This window comes from Gouania willdenowi, chromosome 22 (genome assembly GCF_900634775.1).
Source record: "Gouania willdenowi chromosome 22, fGouWil2.1, whole genome shotgun sequence".
Lineage (NCBI taxonomy): Eukaryota > Metazoa > Chordata > Actinopteri > Blenniiformes > Gobiesocidae > Gouania > Gouania willdenowi.
The window spans coordinates 15,752,170-15,771,607 of record NC_041065.1 but is presented as its reverse complement, the minus strand read 5'-3'; the positions used below and the strand labels follow the sequence as shown (position 1 = coordinate 15,771,607).

General features: G+C 39.6%; 1 protein-coding gene across 1 annotated transcript in view; it reads right to left on the bottom strand.

The window, feature by feature from the left end:
- syne2b (spectrin repeat containing, nuclear envelope 2b) overlaps positions 1–19,438 on the bottom strand; it is a 68,597-nt gene that overhangs the window by 11,863 nt on the left and 37,296 nt on the right. Inside the window, exons 24-47 of the mRNA XM_028438126.1 lie at positions 18,378–18,512; positions 18,126–18,251; positions 16,919–17,106; positions 15,832–15,895; positions 15,528–15,619; positions 15,208–15,328; positions 14,529–14,819; positions 13,324–13,919; positions 12,877–13,032; positions 12,633–12,783; positions 11,876–12,034; positions 11,538–11,705; positions 10,675–10,776; positions 10,360–10,560; positions 9,811–10,018; positions 8,783–8,895; positions 8,511–8,713; positions 7,972–8,079; positions 7,296–7,569; positions 5,971–6,300; positions 4,371–4,700; positions 1,900–2,193; positions 1,588–1,815; positions 1,310–1,426 (exon numbers count right to left, since the gene is read on the bottom strand). Of these exons, the coding sequence (XP_028293927.1) occupies positions 1,310–1,426; positions 1,588–1,815; positions 1,900–2,193; positions 4,371–4,700; positions 5,971–6,300; positions 7,296–7,569; positions 7,972–8,079; positions 8,511–8,713; positions 8,783–8,895; positions 9,811–10,018; positions 10,360–10,560; positions 10,675–10,776; positions 11,538–11,705; positions 11,876–12,034; positions 12,633–12,783; positions 12,877–13,032; positions 13,324–13,919; positions 14,529–14,819; positions 15,208–15,328; positions 15,528–15,619; positions 15,832–15,895; positions 16,919–17,106; positions 18,126–18,251; positions 18,378–18,512 (4,755 nt within the window). The remainder of the gene's footprint in view (positions 1–1,309; positions 1,427–1,587; positions 1,816–1,899; positions 2,194–4,370; positions 4,701–5,970; positions 6,301–7,295; positions 7,570–7,971; positions 8,080–8,510; positions 8,714–8,782; positions 8,896–9,810; positions 10,019–10,359; positions 10,561–10,674; positions 10,777–11,537; positions 11,706–11,875; positions 12,035–12,632; positions 12,784–12,876; positions 13,033–13,323; positions 13,920–14,528; positions 14,820–15,207; positions 15,329–15,527; positions 15,620–15,831; positions 15,896–16,918; positions 17,107–18,125; positions 18,252–18,377; positions 18,513–19,438) is intronic.

Here is a 19,438-nt window from a genome sequence, read left to right as displayed (position 1 = left end):
AAAAAGATGAAGACACACACAAAAGGTTCAATCTTCTCCAACTAAACATTTTTTTTCATTTCATTGTGTTTTTGCCTTTTTTTATGGTTTCTGTGTATGTTTATTGTTTTGTGTCATTTTTTTAAAAAGTTGTTTTGTATTTTTGTAGTTGTGTGTCCTATTGGGGAATTTTGTTGTGTTGTGTTGTGTTGTGTTGGATTATTATTCATGGTTTCTTTTTGTGTGTAATACTATAATTATATGTCGTTATACTCAATAATCCTGTTGATAAAATACATTCTCAGTCAGGCCAACTTTTTTCAAAGCCCCACAGAACAAGGACAAACAGTTTTAGAACATCTAATTTCTACTTAATCTAAATCTAACATTAACAACCATGGACGTAAGCGAAGATACAAAACAGATATGATCACAGTAAGATTAACGCTAAAAAAGATAGTTTGACCAAAATGCACAAATTTAAATCATTAACAAATAAAAATAATTCTATTTTAAATACTACACTTAATACACATTAAACAAATCATGTTCATATACCTAAATAAATCAAATAAACAGACACCATAGACTCCTAAATGATCAATAATAATACAAAATCAATCACAATCTTGTACATAGTTCGTATTACTTTAAATCAACAGTAAAATGTAATCTTTAACTAACTATAATAACTGATCATTGGATTTGTAAATGTAAAACATCTTCTAATTAAACAAATTATGTTAGATATAAAATGTAACTTTTGAAAAACTATGCTTTGACTTATATTCTTTGTGCATGTCTTTATCTTTGATGAGCTCATGTTTTTGACCCTGACAATCACAAATGTCTTAGAGCCATAACAAAAGAAGTCGCACAAAGCAAAAAGAGGAGAAACACGAGATAACAACATGGAATAAAAATGCTGAGAAAACTACATTCGAGGCCCAGGGAGTGAGCAAACCCAGACGCCCACAGTTGTGTTTTAGATGAGTGCCTGTTCTTCTATTGACTTGATACGACTTGTTGATTAATTTTCTGTTCATCTGTAATAAATTCATTGATTGAATCAGCCAAGCAAAACCTCTGACTATGACTTTTTGTATGCAATCTCAGGTACTGAATATGAGAGTTAGCTCAAACCTCTAACAGTTGTCATTTTCATTATTTTTGGAGTCATGTTGTGTATTGTGGTGTGTTATGTTTTGCAGATGAATGTTAGTGTTCCACGTATTTCAGACGGTCTCAATTTGTTTTATTAGATCGATAAGAATTTTTATAATCTTAAATAAAAGCCTCTGAATGTAGCTTTAAAACAGCGTTAGCTCACCTGTACAGCGGTAAGCTTGGCCTCGGCCTCTGATTGGCTCTCTGCTGAGTCTATTTGCTGCTGTAGGTCCTTCAACCAGCTTTCAGTGTCCGCATGGAGCTCATTAAACTCTCTCAGCTGAAACAGAAATGACATTTTTCAACTTTAAGAGATTAGCTTACCATCAGTTTGAAATCATCAACTAATCAAAGTAAATCATTCAAATTTCCCTTTAATGTAAACCTCGCATCAAGATAACTTTTCTTAAAATGTCTAAAAATGATTAAATCTGTTCCAACCTGCAGCGCTCTTCTTTGGGCCTCCTGAGTGATCTCAGAGCCTGCAGCAGCGTCCGCCTGTTGGGCTTCTTGCATGACGCTCTTCCACATCTCCTCCGTGTCTTTGACCGTCTGCTGAACCTCCAGCTTCCTGTTCTCCTCAGCCTCTGGATGGTTGCACACGGACTGGCCCCGCCTCCTTAGGTTGTTCACCTTACAGTCACCTTCAGGCTTCAAGGCCAGAATGGCCTTTTATAAAGAGACAAAAGCAGATCAGATTTGAAACTTAGCTTTGTTTTATGAACTAGACGAGAGAGCTTCTGAAGAAGGTACCTGAGCTGCAGCTTGTTTCTCTTCAGGAGCGCTGTGGACGCCCACAGATTTCATCTTCTGCTCTCGCTCGGTGATCCAGGACTCGGTCTGTTTGCTCTGAGAGTGGAAATCCTCTGACAGAGCTCGGAGCTCGGCTTGTTGGGCTGCCTGGAGGAGTTTGATCCACTGCTGCTCTGTGGCGTTGAGCAGCTGCTCCACCTCTGGCTGCTTGTTTTCGTCCTCCAGCAGAGAAGCACTGCTCTGCTTTAGGGCGTTCAGTCGCGACTCTCCTTCAGGTTTGGATGCCAACACAGCCTGAAGAGTTTAACAAAGACATGATAACATAATAAAATGTTACACCACCTCGTTCCACAGCAGGATGTTGATTGACCACGGTTTTTGAGGGAAGACTGGTTTAGGGGAGGTTTGTTTATCTTCTTGGTTGGTTTGCATGTTTTGCTGATTGGTTTATGCTGTTTTTTTTTGTTTTGGTTTCTTTTGTTTCACATGTTTATTTATCTGTTTGTTTAATTAGTTTGGGTGTTTTAAATGGTGTGTTCAGATGTCTGTTTGGTTTATTGATTTGTTGGGTTGACTGTTAATCTTTTTTTATTCTTTTGGTGTGTATGGTGTTTTTTTTTTATTAATCTGTTTGTTTATTTATCTGTTTCTACTTTTCAAGTTTTGTTGATGTTTGGATCTCTTTTGTTTGGTGTGCTTGTTCGATCGGTTTGGGTTTTGTTTTCATTACTTTTCGTTTGTTTCTCTTTTTTGTTTGTTTTCTATGATATTTTTGGTTTCTTTGTCCTTTACTCTGGTCACACTTATTGTGTGGTTAATGTTTGTGCATGCACACCGACCTTAAGGGCCTATGCTATGAAACTAGATATTTGTATTCTGGATTAAAGGTGCAGTCTGCAACTCTCATAACTCTAAATCACTATGTAAGGACAGCTTTACATCAAACTAGTAGTTTGTGTGGAAAAAAACATGCTCATTGAGTCCCTCCTGCTGCTCCTGCAGCCTTTGGCAGATTGCCAGAATGCACCGCGACCAAGCAAAAAGAACCAATCAGAGCCAGAATTGTGTTTGATGGACTGTCTGACAGCTGTTGCTCACAGTCCCCGCCCCTTTCCCAGGCTGGAGTGCCGTCTTTTTTACAGTGTATGGTCTGGAGGAGTAGAAGATGGAATTAGCAAATTTTCTGCTTCAAATGTAATTACTGCTGCTTGATTTACATTATGTTTGATTTGTAATTGTTACACTAGAACTCTGTGGTACATGTGTTTGTTCATGTGCGAGCAGCAGCCTCCATGTGGCTGCTGTAAGTGACACTGTGTTGTTGCTGCTGCTGCTGAGGTGTGTGCACATAGAGAGAGAGAAGAGCTGCATTAATATACTTTTAATAGAGCATGTTATATTACTGTGATGTTGCTGTCGGACTAAGGTTAGCTTGTTAGCACCTCTGAGGGAGGGACTTTAGAAAGTTTGGAGGCAGGGCAAGAGAGCAACGGGGAGGGAGGGGGAGAGAGGGATCTGAGAATTGCGGACTGCACCTTTGATCTCCGTTAGCGGACTTCAACTAACCAAACATTGTCCGTCAGACAGAAGCTGTTTAAGTGAAGGTCAATCACAACAAGTTGAGTTGAAGCTGATATGCAGAGTTTCTGAGAAATCTATGTTTATGTATCATTCTTTTGAAATGCAAAAAAATACCTAACTAGTCTTTTACTATGGAGTACTTCCGGTGGTCATTCATATAGAATAAAGTATATAAGTCCCGCCTTCGTCCATAGACCCCTATACAAATGCAAGAAAGCGCCGACTTTGCCCAGCCAATAGGCTACAACTTCCTGGAGCGGGCCACTGTCAATCAAAGTGAATGCGCATGCACCATCACAACAGCAAACCGGTATCACTCTAGCAGCATAGCGTCATAGAGAAGCGCTCCGAAACTCCAGTTACCATTCCATGATTTCCAACGTATAAAGCTTCTACTAAAAAAGAAAAGAAAAGTCCGGGTACAAAGCTTGTGAATAAACGTCTTTGTGACCGCAACAGAATTTATCTCGGAGCTGCTTTTCAAAGGTCGAGGGACTTTCTGCTTTTAAAAGGATTCCGAACGGACCAGGATTTGGCGACATTTCTCATGGACAGGTAATAAACATGTTTTAATCAAAAGTTAAGACACACTAACAATAAATGTGTAGTATTTGTAGTGATGCGTCTTTGTTATGTTTTGCAATGCGCATGCACAAACGTAGAGGTGTAGCTTCTGGTAGATTGGCAGAGGCAGGGGAGGAAGTAGAGCTGTTGAGAGAGGGACATTGAGACCTTCTCTCAGAAACTCTGGATAGCAGCTTTAAGCGTGTTGATTTCATTCTGGTTAAGAGGGGCGCTCTAGTGACGGAGGCGGATATTACAGCGTCTGCTGAGGTAATCTAGTTTAGTAACATACCCCCAAAGTGATATGAAGACATTCACACACTCACCTGAGCTCCCTGCATCCTTTCCTCAAAAGGTACATGACTACCGAGAGCCAGCAGCTTCTGTTTCTGCTCCCGGATCCACGACTGAAGGGTTTCACTTTGGCTTTTGAAGTCCTCGATGCTCTTTTTGCCATCGGCTTCCCTCTGTGCCTGATCTAGAGCTTCTTCAGCAGCCTGCAGGACTTTCCTCCACTGCTGCTCGGTGCTCCTGACTGCACCCAAAGCCTCCTTTCTCCGAATGTCATCCAAACCAGGGTTTTCACACAAAGTCTCACAATACTGCTCCAAATCACGAAGCTTGGACTCTGCATCAAACCTGCAGTTTAGAACGGCCTGAGGAGAGAGCAGACATCTTTCAACAAAAATCTAAACAAGCAAAGCCGTAATACAGTTTTTTTAAGTAAACAATTATTATTTCAAAACGGCTGTAGATGTTAAGGGGTTGAATATAAATTCATACTGAAAAAAACCATGAAGAGTTTATGATACTACTAAATATACAATCTAATTTTTGGATCACATAATGTTCTTCTAATGTTAGTTATGCGATTTGAAGGTAGGAAATGACTTCCAATATTGCAACTTAAAGGGGCAGTATTATAAATGGTTTTGCTACAGTGATATACATTCCTTTAGCTTCATTCAGAGGGCCAAAGTTGAAAAAGTTCTGTTTCCTCCCTCCCTTTTTATTCCACATTTTGTAAAAATCAGCTTCAAATGGGCGAGTTGGATTTTCCCCGCTACTTGACGTCACCTAGCTGAAACTCATCCTCCTGACAATCGTGGCTCCTCCTACCCTATAAGAATGTGAGCTCCTCCCTCTCCAACTAGCTCACAGCTAAAACAAACACTGCGGTTTAATATAGAATATATTGTACTTTATTGTCATATATGTAAAGCTACATACACACAATGTGTTCTCTGCATTTAACCCCTCCCTGAGGAGCAGTGGGCAGCAACGGTGTAGCACCGAGGGAGCAGTTCCATTTTTAGTATCCGTTATATCGCCTCAAATCACCTTTGACTTGATCTGACGTGGTCGTGACACAATGCGACACAGCAATTGAACAAAAGAAAAGATTATCACCTTAAATGCACTATTACGGTAGTTAATAGAGATAAGGAGGAGAGGAAAGTCACTTAGCACCTTAAAACTAGAGTGAGTGTTTGAAGCAGCTGAATTACTCCGCTGCTGCTGCTGTGATAAACACACAGCCTGAAGCGCTGAGACGGACTCATAATCACAATAGCTGCTAAAATATCCATGTGTTTTACTGTAACGCGGAGTTTTTTGGCTGAAAAGAATAACAACAGTGTTGGGATATCAAAAAGAAAATTGCTTTGGTGATAATTGATCTACCTCGCAAGAGCGAGGCATGAAGTCTGTGTCTATAGACACGCCCACTCATGAATATGCATGAAGGCCCCAAAACAGCCCGTTTTTAGAACTGCTTAGAAAGTCACTTTTCAGAGAGCTATAACTTTGGAAAATAGCCGAGTTTGGAAAAATAAACCTCAAATACTATGTTGTTGGGGTTCTTCAAACAAATGGAGATGGGTGAAAATTGCATAATACCGTCCCTTTAAAGAGTTATTAACTCACGAGTGCAGACTCAAGTCGTTCTTTTCCCTCGGTGGAAACATCCATGGAGCTCAGGCTGGAATCCTGCTCTCCGATCCAGGTCTGGACACGTTCAGTCTCGGCCTTGAAAGCATTAAGCTCGAGCTCTAATGCAGATTTAGCTTCTGCTTTGTTGACAGCTTCATCTGCAGCTGTAAGCGCTTTTCTCCACACACTCTCTGTGTCTCTGATCCTCTGCTGAACTTGCTGTTTCTTGCTCGTCTGCAGGTCGTCCTGCCCACACAGACTTTCACCTTTGACTCTCAGCTTTTTAATTTTCTCGTCTCCTTCAGGCTTGGACTTCAGGATCTCCTGGTGGAAGGAAAGTGAAAAAAGAAAAAGTTCAAAACTTTAACTAAGGGTAATTGGTGCTTTCTGGGTTTCTTTAAAATTGCTTTTCCAAGAGTCAGAATGAAATGGTGCAAAACAGATTTTAGATAGAGTCACGTCCTGGAGTTTATGGGAGTTGGTTTTCAGAGCGCTACGTTAATTCTCGAAGGTTTTATAGGACAAACAATCTCTAATTTTCCATACACAAAGACAGAAATCACAATATTCACTTCCTGAAATGGCAATATCACACAGTATATACCCTCACTGGTATGTTTAAGGACATTAACAAGCATTTAAACACTATTTTTCACTCTTTTTTGTGAAACTTTGCAATACAAAATTGCACGGAATGACATTAAATCCTCATCTACATACAGTATGTTGAACAATATCATTTCCGTGATGATTTCCTGCATAAATATATGTGTAGCAAATAGGTATTTCAGATCTTGTGCTATGTAATCTCTCTGTAATCTGATTTCAACGTGACATTACTTTTCACACGTAATCTGAATCATAGAAATATAAAATCAATAATCAATGTAACCCTTTTAATTCTGTTTGGCCAGTAATGACACTTAATTAGGAAAGACAATTAACAGAAACTAAACGGATTTGGGGAAAAGCTGAGGCCCCACGGATCTGATCTATCACATTGTTATTTATATTTTACAGTAGTCAGGCTGCTGCATTGCTGCTGAGCTATTTGTCCATCAGCTCTATGTTACTGTGTAGAAATCCACCTTATTAGTTCTACACCAGAGTGTGGTTACACATATTTTCTTTAAAAAAAGTAGCAATTTATGATCCACAAACAGTAACACCTTAATGTTCTGATTGGGATAATTTACTAAATTTAGTTGTGGAATTTGAGATGCAGCTTTCCCTGAACTGTCTTCTAAAAATCAAACTTTATTTTCAAACCGAATATTCACCCGGCTGAAAAAATATATATAATAACAGTATTAACAAACCAGTGCTTTGCTCTTCATCTCCTCCGGTGTGGTTTCAGGAGCAGCGAGAGGTTCTGTCAGGTCACGGATCCAGGCCCGGGTCTCCTCAGCCTCGGTGCTGAAGCTTTGAAACTCTCCCTCCAGAAATGTCTGCACCTCGACCTGCTTCTCCAGCCGTGCTCCCAGGTTTCTGTAGCGCTGGATTAGGGTATCCCCATCCTTCAGGAGGCTTTCCGATCGCATGCCTCTTCTGCGTATGGATGCCAGCAGCTCAGAGATGCTCTCAGCTTTACTGCTGCACCGTGGAATGAAAGGAACTAAAGTCATGTAATGTATCTTCAGGCATCTAGTTAAAAAAAAATTCTACGCACTTAAATATCTTGTGTCTTCTTGAATGTCTTTTTTGCACCATAAATCGCTTTCTGATGTAGTTGTTGTTATGTGAGGTGCATTGTTTTTTATCATTGGCCCAACAGTGGACTGAAAATGGAAAATAGCACTTGCTATAATCTATGTTTACACGTTTGTTGATCAATGTGCAATGACCCTTTTATAGAACAACTAAGTCAACAAAAAGTTTAGAAAGAAAACCTTTTATGAAAATGTGACAGAACTTATATAAACGTAAGGTCATAAATGGATGACGTATGAATTGAAATGAGGACGGATGGACGGATGATAGAGCGATGTTACTCACCTCTCCTCCTGCAGCTCCTTCAGCAGCTCATTCCCTCTCTCTGCTTCCACAGACTGTTTTTCCTTCTCCTGAAGCCACCAATTGAAGTCGCTGTTCTGCTTGTGTAATCTGGACACACAAAACCTCCTTCAGAAACGCATTGTTTTATCAACAATATAAATATTATCATATATTATATTATTATCCATATTATTACACACAGACAGGGAATGAGGCTCTAACGTGCTAAACTTTCTTTTGACTTCATATGAATTAGGATCTGTAATAAGCGCCTCTTCTTTTATTCTTACTAGGGATGTTCCATGCTACTTTTGTCCAGAACGAGCACATAGATATGTGTACTCACCAATAGTTTTTAACACGTTTGATTCTGCTTTCACACTCACTCACTCCATAACATATTGGACATATTAGGTTGCCATACTTTCCCACCATGGGAAAATTAGTTGTGTTTTTTTTGCCAATTTCTTACACACTGCAGAGAATGTCCATTAAAAGTCTTCACACAGGTTTGAAGTGCATGCAGGGGGTTGGATTACCGGTTGAGGTCAGTGAGGAGCTGCTGCATCTCCTCCTGTCTGTTGATGCACAGAGTTTGGAAGGTGTGAAGCTCCTGCTGCTGTTCCTTTTGCCACTCAGTGATCTCATTCAGCTGCTGTGGAGAAAGCTGCTCCCTGCCTCTGTTCAGCCGCTCCTTCAGCTGCTCCAGATGTCTCTCTGCATCTTTGGCCTTCAGGAAGCCCTGAAGGACACACGACGCAGAGTAAGAACCTGTAATTCCTGGTTTACAGTGAATTCAGCGGTTACTCACAGCCAGTCTCTGCACTGACGTTTCCACGTCCGCTCTGGTCTCGGGGTTCTCGAAGCACTCATTGACGGACACCTGAAGGTCCTGAAACCACTTCTCAAACGACTGCTTTTCCTCTGAAAAAGAAAAACTTAAAGTTTTACAAGGTGTAATATTTAGGTATAATGTTGATATTTAAATCACAAAATGGCATATTCTCAAAACAATCACATCCTCCTTCTATGTGTACAAGACAGTGGGCAAGAACTTTCCAAAAGTTTACTCAGCACCATTGTTTACTTTGTTCAGTGATGATTGGTGCATGCCAAGTTTAAAAAGCAAGTTTAAATGTTTAACAGCTTAAAATCCATGAAATATGGTTTCATGCTATAGATGTTTTTATGTTCACTCTTTAAGCACCAAAGCATTAAAAACCATTTGAGGGTGTGCTTTTATTTACATTTAGAGAATACAATTAAATGTCATAACTGACAACAGAGGAAAGGTTTTTTCACTTTTCAACAGGTTCTTTGTCTGTTAGGGTCCATTTCTGTTTCATTTGTGTCCATAGTTTAAAAATATCTTGAGTGTAGGGTGAATGAAATAGTTTCTAGTTTTTACAGTTTTGGTTTGTACTTTGTTGATTCATCTACACATTTTGTTGTTTGAAGTATTAAATATAACTTCTTATTAAAACACTACTTCTGCCTGCTGCCTCTTATTATGTGTTTAGTTCCTCATATATTTTCCACGTCACCTACGCCGCTCCCTGACAATGAGTGTCTAGTCCCTCAATGATTCCCACTTTCTGATCAACAGAGTCGTCATAATTTGGATTAGTAAATTAACATTTTCAATCGAAAATATTATATAAAAAAAGAAAACATAAAACTTCCAAAATGTAATGTATGAATAAGTTGAAGTCTAGTTGGACCAAAAAAGTTGCACTATCTAATATGTTGACAATATGTTAAACACTTTAGATGAGTTCATTCACCACGATCAGAAGCTTTGGATTAAAGCAAAAGGGGGAGGAGCCAAATGATACACACCTGTGATGACCTTGAACAGACCTTTGTCCCTCTCCTCTCTCTTCAGGTGAATCAGGTCTTTGGTTCTCGTAATGGCGTCTTTAAGCCGACCACAATCCGCCGACAGCAGTTCTAGTGCCTGAGGACTGGCTACACTGGAAACCATTCCCACCTCCTTCAGGATGGCCTCTGACTGGTCCTCCTGAACCTCCAGGTCGTCACACAGAGCCTGATGGCAAGAAGGGCAACCGTCAGAACAAGTGTCTAAATCCCTGATATAATAACCTATGAATACTGAAAAAATATTGAATAAAAAGTATGAAATTACAATACAATCATTTAGTTTCTTTTTATACTGTAGATACATTACATACAATATAATAACTTTTTTTAAATACCTTTATGTATACAATATAAATGCATTAAACACAATACTTTAGATTCTTTTAAAAAAAACAAAACAGTACATGAAGTTCTTTAAAAATACATTAATACTGTCATTTTTAAAGTACCCACATAGTGAAATTCCTTAGAAAATATGCTCTGTGCGTGATTGCAGGTTCTCCATACCTGAATCTGGGCTTCAAGATCTGGACGTGATGCATCGACTTTGGCGATGTCACCCTGGATGCTCTCGACCCCCGCCTGGCACTCCTCGATCTTCTCTACGATGTGTTTCTTCACGGCCACCAGCTCCTCAAACACATCGGTGCAGTCGCTGAACAGCTCGTTCACCTGCTCCATTCTCTTCCTCAGCTGGGTTTCTATCACCTGCAGACAGCAGTGAGTAAGAGTAAGTAATAGATGAGAAGAGCTTTTACTAAATATGCTCCAATCAGGGTTTTTAGAGCAGATCAATCCTTGGATTTTGGCGTCTGAACTCACCTGCAGCTCCAGCGGAGCTTCCGGACTCTGCAGCATCCTCTGGATTTCCTCAGACTTTTTGTGAAAATGTGTGATGTTCTCCTCGTTTCTCAGAATTTCATCCTAGAGAAGGAAAAAGTTGTACTTTATGAAAAGTTGTATGACTGTGAGACACATATTCATCCAAGATTGTTACATAGAATAGATGATTGTGAATAAATTCACAATCACAACACATACAAATCTGTTTTATTAGAGTAACGACATTCAGCCTGACAGCTGATCATACTGAGCTGTAAATGTTGGAGTCTCTGGATATTATTGGCTCGGAAGAGACAAATAATAAATGATATACAACATGGTGTGGGTATCTGGGCAGGGCCTGTATTGTGGGAAACTGTGGTGTTGGCCCCCATTTTAGGAAGTAGGACCAGAGGAAGTGTTCAAACTAAAGGGAGAATCCTCCTTAGGAGCTGGTGCAAGTGGCTGAAGAGACTGCCTGGGCTTCTCTGCTGAGGATCTTGACCCGCGACATGAACCCAAATGAGGTGTAAACAACACACAATTATATATACAATACTTTGTTTTTTTTTTCGAATACCGGTACATGAAATAAAATACTTTACATTTATTCTAATGCCATTATATAATACTGAAGGTATTTAAATTTAATGAACACAGAATATTTTTTTTAAATATTTTCTTACAAAATGTTTTACATGTATGGTACAATTTGTTTTTGTTTGTTTTTTTAACTTATTATTTATTTATGCATGCTTTAATCATTACCAAATGTATTTATTGTTTTGTTCTTTTTTCAGTCAGGCTTTAAAAAAAACAACACAGAGTAAATGAAGCGTTGAGCATGAATTGGCTCATCTCACCCTCATGGTTAGCACTTGCTCCCGGTTTTGAAAGGGATGGCTCTCTGCTAACAGAGTTAGTTTAACTCCGGCCCAGGCGTCCACCTCTCCTCCCAGCATCAGCTGCTTCTCCCACAGCTCCAGCGCTACTCGCAGGTTGTCCATGTAGCCGTCGGTCTTCTCTGTCACCTGCAGGTACAGCAGAAACAGCAGGTGGAATGATGCTTATCAAAAGAGAAAGTCAGACAGATGTATAACTTTCATCTTTTGTTTCTGGTTAAAATCCCTAAAGTTGTCCAGGATTACTGCATAATGTTAAGTTTACGTGTGCAATCTCTGCATCTATGCCTGTTACTTACATCGAGCCAGTTGTCCATTAACGTGACAGCCTCGGCTTCATATGAAGTCTCGCTACAGTCAGGGAACTTCTTAATCTCTGACTGCAGCTGCTTACAGATGCTCCTCAATTCCTCCATCGGATTGCTGAGATCAGCCAGCACGTCTTTAAGGTCCTGAGCCTGACCATCAACATGTGTAAATTTAAAATGAATCAAGGTACTGTAAATTTGCCACAATTCTGCACAAGAAAAATCTAAATCTGTGCAAGAGAAGATACATTTTGTGACAGAAAATAGTTTTTATTACCAAAAGATAACAACCAAAGTTCTCTGTTTTTACAAGCACAAAAAATAGACAAATACAGATGCTGCATGCGCAACAATTTTTCGCAAACAAATGTTTGTTTGCACGTGCAATAATTATTTTGTTACGCGCTAAAATTGCTTTCTCATATGAAATAGTTTTTTCCTGTATGCAAAATTACTTCCAACAAAAATACATTTTTCCCCAAAAACAGTTTTTGCTTGCACAAAATCTACAAATTGTCTTATTTCAAAAGTGTAAAATTTTCAGAAAATGTTTTGGCATGCGCAAATTATTTTCCCGTGCATGTTTTTGAAAAATTGTTTTCCTGCTCACATGTATTTTCCCAATGCACAAAAATAGTTTTTCTTCATGCTTAAACTTTGTCGTAGAACAATATGCACAAATATAATGTATGTAAAAGTGACTGCAGCAGCTTGATAAAAACATTGTTTAGAAGAGCAGATGTTGCACCTTGCTCATGCTTCTCTGCAAGTTGTCCTTGCCCATGTAGGACGCCTGCTCGCTGACCGTCTGCTCTGCATTCTGGATGGTGTTGCTCAGGTGAGAACGGCACAACTGAAACTTCTTCAGAAGCTCCAACAATGTGCTGAACTGCTTTTTCCTGCAACACAAGCAAAGTCAAACTACATCAAATCGACAGTGGCTTCATCTATGTGTTTCCTGATATTACTTAACAATACATTTAGCTCCTCACCTTTCAAAAAACATCTTTTGGGTCCTCTTCCACTCGGTTTCCAGCTCCTGGGAGATGTTTTCCACCTCTTCTTGTTTATCCTGCTGGTCTCTGAGACTTTGGATCTCTGAGTGCTGAGCCTGAAGCTGACCCTCCAGCTCTGACATTGCTCGAAGCCTAAAAAATACATAGTTATCACTGCTTCTGTCTGGTTTTTTTGATGCACGACAGTCTGATAGCTCATCTGCTAATTTATTATATTTTTTTTATTGTCCTGATAAGATATTTTGAAAAGATAAGTCCACCTAACCCCGGTCCTGAACATTGCCCTTTGGCCCCTGACTGTTTTGTATTTGATGCTATATATCATATCAACTATAGAAGTTCAAAATTATTGGTTGGGAAAGATCTACATTCAGGCATCAGTGTTTTTGAATTGATTGAATTATTTATTTTTGTTTCACACACCTTTGTTGTACAGAAGGGATGGTGGCTTCTCTCAGGAGCTGTGATTCGATCGCACTCTGCAGCTTCCTGAGATCTCCCAGCATTGTCCTGGTCCTCAGGCCTAAAGATTTGCTGTGACTCTCTTTTTTCAGGCCCTCCTGTTGATTGGCCAGTGCAGAGTCAGCCTCCTCCAGCCTCCTCAGCAGAGCGCCCACCATGTCCAGGCAGGAGGCGGGCGATCCGTCTCTGGTCACAGTCAGCCTGGCTCCCTGCAGCAGGACGTCCAGCTGAGGTGCCTTCCCCTTCAGGCTGTCAATGCTCTGCCTAATGGCCGACAGCTTGGAGCGGCACTCGTGCAGTACTGCTGGGTCGCTGCAGGGGGCGCCCTGCACGCCAGAGATGTCCTCGCCCACGGTGCGCAGCGACATAAGGAAGCGATCAAGAGCACGTGCCGCCGCCTCGCTCTTGCGTACTTGCTCTCGGAGCTGGTCCAGGCTGGTTCTGTGAGTCTGGACCTCACGGGACAGAGGGAGGTGCTCTCTGGGGTCCAGGTCACCGGATTCTGGGTCCAGAAGGGACAGCTGGTCCAGCTCACTCTGGATATTGTCGTCCAGCTCCTTTTAAAAAACAATTAGATAAGAGTGTGTTATCAAACCTTTTTACCTATGATCATGATTTATTGTGATTATTCTTAACCTCTGATTATCTTTATATCTATCTATGTCTATGTCATAGACACATCTTGAATGTCTATCTATCGGCCTATTCATCGACGAGTATATCTTTCGATGTGTATGTCTAGCTGGGTATAAATCTACCTTTGTAAATGTCTTTCTATGCATATGTTTATCTGTGTATATGTCTATCTTTGTAAATGTGTTTCTACATGTATGTCTGTAATTCTCTATATGCATTGTGTCTGTGTGTGTGCCTTTCAATCTTTCTATAAATGTAAATGTCTGTTGGTCTATCAATGCATCTACTATATTTATGTATGTCTATGTATATGTCTATATATGTACATTTTTATTCAGTTTTCACATCCAATATTTTTATGTCTATCTATCTATCTATCTATCTATCTATCTATCTATCTATCTATCTATCTATCTATCTATCTATCTATCTATCTATCTATCTATGTCTACATCTACAATACCGTGACGTAGGGGCTGTAAGGGTGTGAGCTGGTAAGTTCAATAAGGTAAAGAAGAACATGAGCGTACCTTAATGTCTCTGAGAATGTTACTGTTGGACAGCGTGAAGCCAGTGACGTCCTTGGGTTGCCTCAGGTATCGGTCCAGCCGCTCGCTGAAGTCCACCATGTGGTTCTCCGTGGAGTCGATCTGCCTGAGGGCGGCGCCCAACGAGCTGCCTCGCCTCTGCAAGCTGTCCTGCTGGCTGCGCCACTGGTCCTTAAGCTCCGCCCTCTCCTGCTCCACAGAGCCTGTCCCAGGCAACTGGGAACACTGGTTCGTATAGTCGGACCACAGGGACTCCGTTTCCTGACGCAGAGACTGGGAAAGAAGAACATGAGGATGTAATATTCGAGCCCAGGACAAAATCTTTGTGTCAACAGTCATGGCTTTTAGAATAATAACCAATCTTTGCATTAATACAGAACAAAACATAGGGTTTGTGTATTTTTAGAGTAATTTCTAACTGCATGTTATGTGTAGCATGAACTGTTCGTGTCAAATTGACTCCTTTAGAAACAGTCTTTTTTGGGGATTTGTTTTGGGGGCTGCATAAAGTTAGTCCTCATCTGGGCCGCTAGCCACCAGTTGCCATTGTCTACCATAAATATCTAACTAGGACAAAAACTGTAGGAGTAATTCTAGACAGAAAAACATGCAGAAGATGGAGTAAATTAAAAAAAATGTACAAAGTGGATGAGTAACGTACCTGAATCTCCTGCAGTCGAGTGTGAAGCCCTTTGAGAGAAACTGACTCTGAGGGAACGTCTTTGATGCTCTGTTCGTTCTTCAGCAGCTGAGCTTGCAGAGCTTTTTTCGAGCCCTCATACCTACAAATACACAGATGCATATCAATCATTCATTATCTTGCATTTCTTAATATTCAATGATGACATCATGGAGGACTTCATTACTCTGCACATTTGTTGATATTTACAGTTGATTTTACAAAGCATTCACTGCTTAGTTAGCTAATTAAATAAATAATATCAAGTGTCAAGTAAGAATGGAGGATAGAAAATGGCTGACTTCTCTAAGGGCTCCTTCCTCAGTGGTTCTTCTTCCACTGAATGTTGTTTCTCAGCCTCCTTTTTCTCTATGATGACTGGTTTCACCATCACCTGAGCAGAACAAAGGACAATCTTAGACACTACCTTCACCGGTGTGAGCAACACTAAGGATGCTATCATCCATCAGGAGCTAAAATCCATTAAAAACTAAATAAATCAGATCAGATTTTTCTCATGAAAGTTATCCACTTCCTAACATTTCAGATGATTCAATTTCCATGTGAAAAAAAGGAGCTGTGATAGAAGAAACAGGATTAGTGCACCTGAGTGGAGCTGGTGGTGGGATATTTTTGGGCAGACAGATCTTCACTGAAGGCCAGAGAAATCCTGCAGAGAGAAATAAAAACAAATCAATCCCAGAGCACGACTGTTCGTATTCACACAGCAAAGAAACAATGTGTGCATCACAATTTTTTCTTAGTTTGCAGATTGAAATAAAAAATCTCACAGAATAGAAAAATTTAATATTATTCAGGTTGTGCATTTTCTAAGATCGGAGTAATGAGCTAGTAAAGGACTTTTTAACAGTTTGGTTGAATTAAATTGGAATAAAATTATTTGAACTTACTCTACATTTCTAAGGCTAAAAGCATTTCTGCAGGTAGAATGTATAATGTTTTTGGTTATAGCTGATTAAAAACAGTGTAATCTTTCATAGGTAGTATGCTTTTTTTGTTTGTGAAATGTTTTTCAAAATCTCCACTGGCTCCCTGTCCCTTACCGTATCCAGTTCACAATCCTTCTCCTCACACATAAAGCCCTTAACCACCAGGAACCCCTCCTACCTCACAGCTTTCCTACACCCTCATACCCCTGCACGCAGCCTCTGCTCTTCTATAGCCAACGTCCTATGATGGGACAGCCTTCTCCATTGCTGCCCCCTCCCTCTGGAACACACTCCCTGCACACATTCAACACTATACTGACCCTCCAACCTTCAAATCACTCATCAACACTCACCTTTTTCAACTGGCTTTTAACTTCTGATTGTTACTTATTTATGTATTTACCTTTGTTATTGTTGGTTTCTTTTGTGCTTGTGTGTAATTGTGTCTGTGTTTTTAAAAAGCGCTTATAAATAAAATGAATATTATTATTATTTTTCTCCGCAGTCTCTTTAGATATATCTGAATAAGAATACTGTAGTTTCTTATAAGACCATGTCTATAATTGGTGGTAAAATGTGTTTTACCAACATTATTATATAATATTATAGAATTTGTCATTTATCATAGCAAAGTCTGGCCACCATAAAAAATGTGGCCCAACTAAAACAGGGTTTCAAAAAATTGATTAATGCACTTTTTTAAAAACATTTCTTTTTTTTTAGCTTTTTTTGGTTTTTAACACCTTGAATCCGAGATGGCTGCGTCCTGGTCTCCACTGAACTGGCGCTGGATGGCGGCCAACCTTTTCTCACACTCCCTCAGCTGAGTTTGAGCAAGCCGGTGAGCGTCCTCGGGGCTCAGGGTGTCGCACAGCTCCTTCAAGGCCTCCAGGTGGTACTCTGCTTCGGAATAGTCTCTGGAAAAGCAGGCCTGGTAGGAAAAAGTCATTGATGATTTAGTTTACAAAATAAAACAAATACTTTAAAAAAATTCTCAGATTGAGAGAGAAACCTGCACCTCAGAGCCCAACCACCAGATAGCAGCAAACAAAAGATGACGACAAAAAATAAGAGCGCTGTCTCATGTCCTTCAGTTATTCTGATAATTATAGCATTATAGCGTTCGTTCATGAAGAAAAACAGAAATTTTATAAAATGAAACCAGTCAGCTTTGTACCTCGCGATATGATACACTGAAATATTTTTGCCCACGATAACAATATGATCACGATACCGCAATAATCGATATATATTGTGGGAAATTTCATCTACAATACATTATGATATCTGTGTCACTGAAGAAATTAAGAATTCATTGACTGCACTGAATCAGATGAATGACAACCAAGTAAAACAAAGTGTATACTGCACAGGGGCTCTTGTGTGTGAAAAAATAACATTTTATTGTTTAACTAACTATTTCATATCACCACTGATTTTGATAAATGTTAACCTGTTTTGCTAGGAGTTAGCCAATTAATGTCAGGCGCTAACATCCCGAAACGGCTTTTTTTACTGACAATAAAATAAAGATTATATAAAGTTGTGCACCCGTTAAACATGTAGCTTTAGCATTAATACACACTGTTTTATTGAACCAATACCTCTAAGATATTTTGTTTTTCATTAGGTTAGACCAACTTTATTGTTTTGTGATGTAACACTTTCCTTTGTTTGGGTCATAGTTAATTATTATGTGTGTTTGGTATTTTAGAGACATTGTTGTTGATGAAATAATGCTTAAGCCTTCTGGCTCACATGCATTCACACACCCTGACAGAAGCAGCAATCTCATGAAACATAGTCACGCAGAAATGTCACAGTAATAGAATCCCTTTGACAGAAACATCCAAGGCACTAAGAAGACAAGTGTTTCAACAAAGTAGAAGAACTAGTCGCACCATCCCTGAAGCACACCTCCCAAGAATTCCTCTCTATTTATTCAGATACCTGGGACTGGCTTTCTAACCCGGAGCTTAAGTGTCTTTCACACTGCAGCACCGCTGCATTAAAGTGTTTCCTTGTTACGTCAAACTGTCTCTGTTGCAAATATGAGGAGATCTCTGTGTTCACATCCTGGGGAACAAAACCAAGTCAAAAGAACACTTCTTGACAATCATGATGTTTAATATCAGAATTTCTGTGTATCTGTTCATAAAGGCAGAAAATACTCCTTTGGGTATTGGTTTATTCAGGTCTTACCTCCCATTGCGCTGTGACAGACTGGGTGAAGAACTCCATGTCTCTGAGCTGTGACGTCGTACAAAAGGCCTCCATGCCTTTAGCGGCTCTAAGAAACTCCTCCAGCAGCTCTGCATCCAAAGTTGTCAGGGTCTCCTACAAAGAGAGATGAATGCATGATTCTTGTGAATTACTTTTTATTACACAGCTGAAATAAACAGGGAACCCACATGAGGTAAGCTGTCTGACAAGTGTATGTGTTTCTTTTGTGGCCCTACACAGAAAAACCAGTAAGCCAAACTTCTTTATCTTCCATGGCCTACTGGATATTCAACCACTACAGACCAGGAGCCCAACACAAGAACTGCAGAAACATTTCAAGAACAGGACATTTCCCTAAAAATACAAACTTTCCCCAAAACTATTGCTTTTTGACTGCTGGAAACACTGGTGTAAACCTCTGAAAAGACCAGACATTGGGGGCAGAGTCTCTTACAAAGAGACATGAATGCACAATTCTTGTTATACATTACTTTTTATTACACAGCTTAAATAAACAGGTAACCCACATGAAAGTTCCCAGTTTCAAGGTATATCCAATTCCATTTTTCCTTTTACAGGGTAAATATTTTAGTACATTTCCCTAAATTAATGTAACTACTGAAAAACTCAAGCCAAAAATGCTTAATAGGGTTTAAGTACAGTGAAACTTAAAAAGAATTATTGTATAGACTCATATCCCGCCAAATCTCGTAAAATCAAATGGTCTCGTTATTTCTGTTTCAGGAAGTTAGTTCTGTGTGTTCCGTTTGTTTTCTATAAACATGGAAAATCCGAGGCCCTATGTTAGCATTAAAGTACCGGTATTGATTGCTGCTAATTTATACAAAACAGAGGTTCACACATCTCCCATGATTTTACACACACAAGCACACACCTTGAACTTTAGTTTTTGAACTATTTATCACAGACGCGGCAGTGACAAGTGATAATTAATAGCACGCCAATAATGTACTTCACATCTTCAAAAAGGTTAGGAAAAGACATTTCAACTGTTGAATACAACACAAAATAAAGGTATT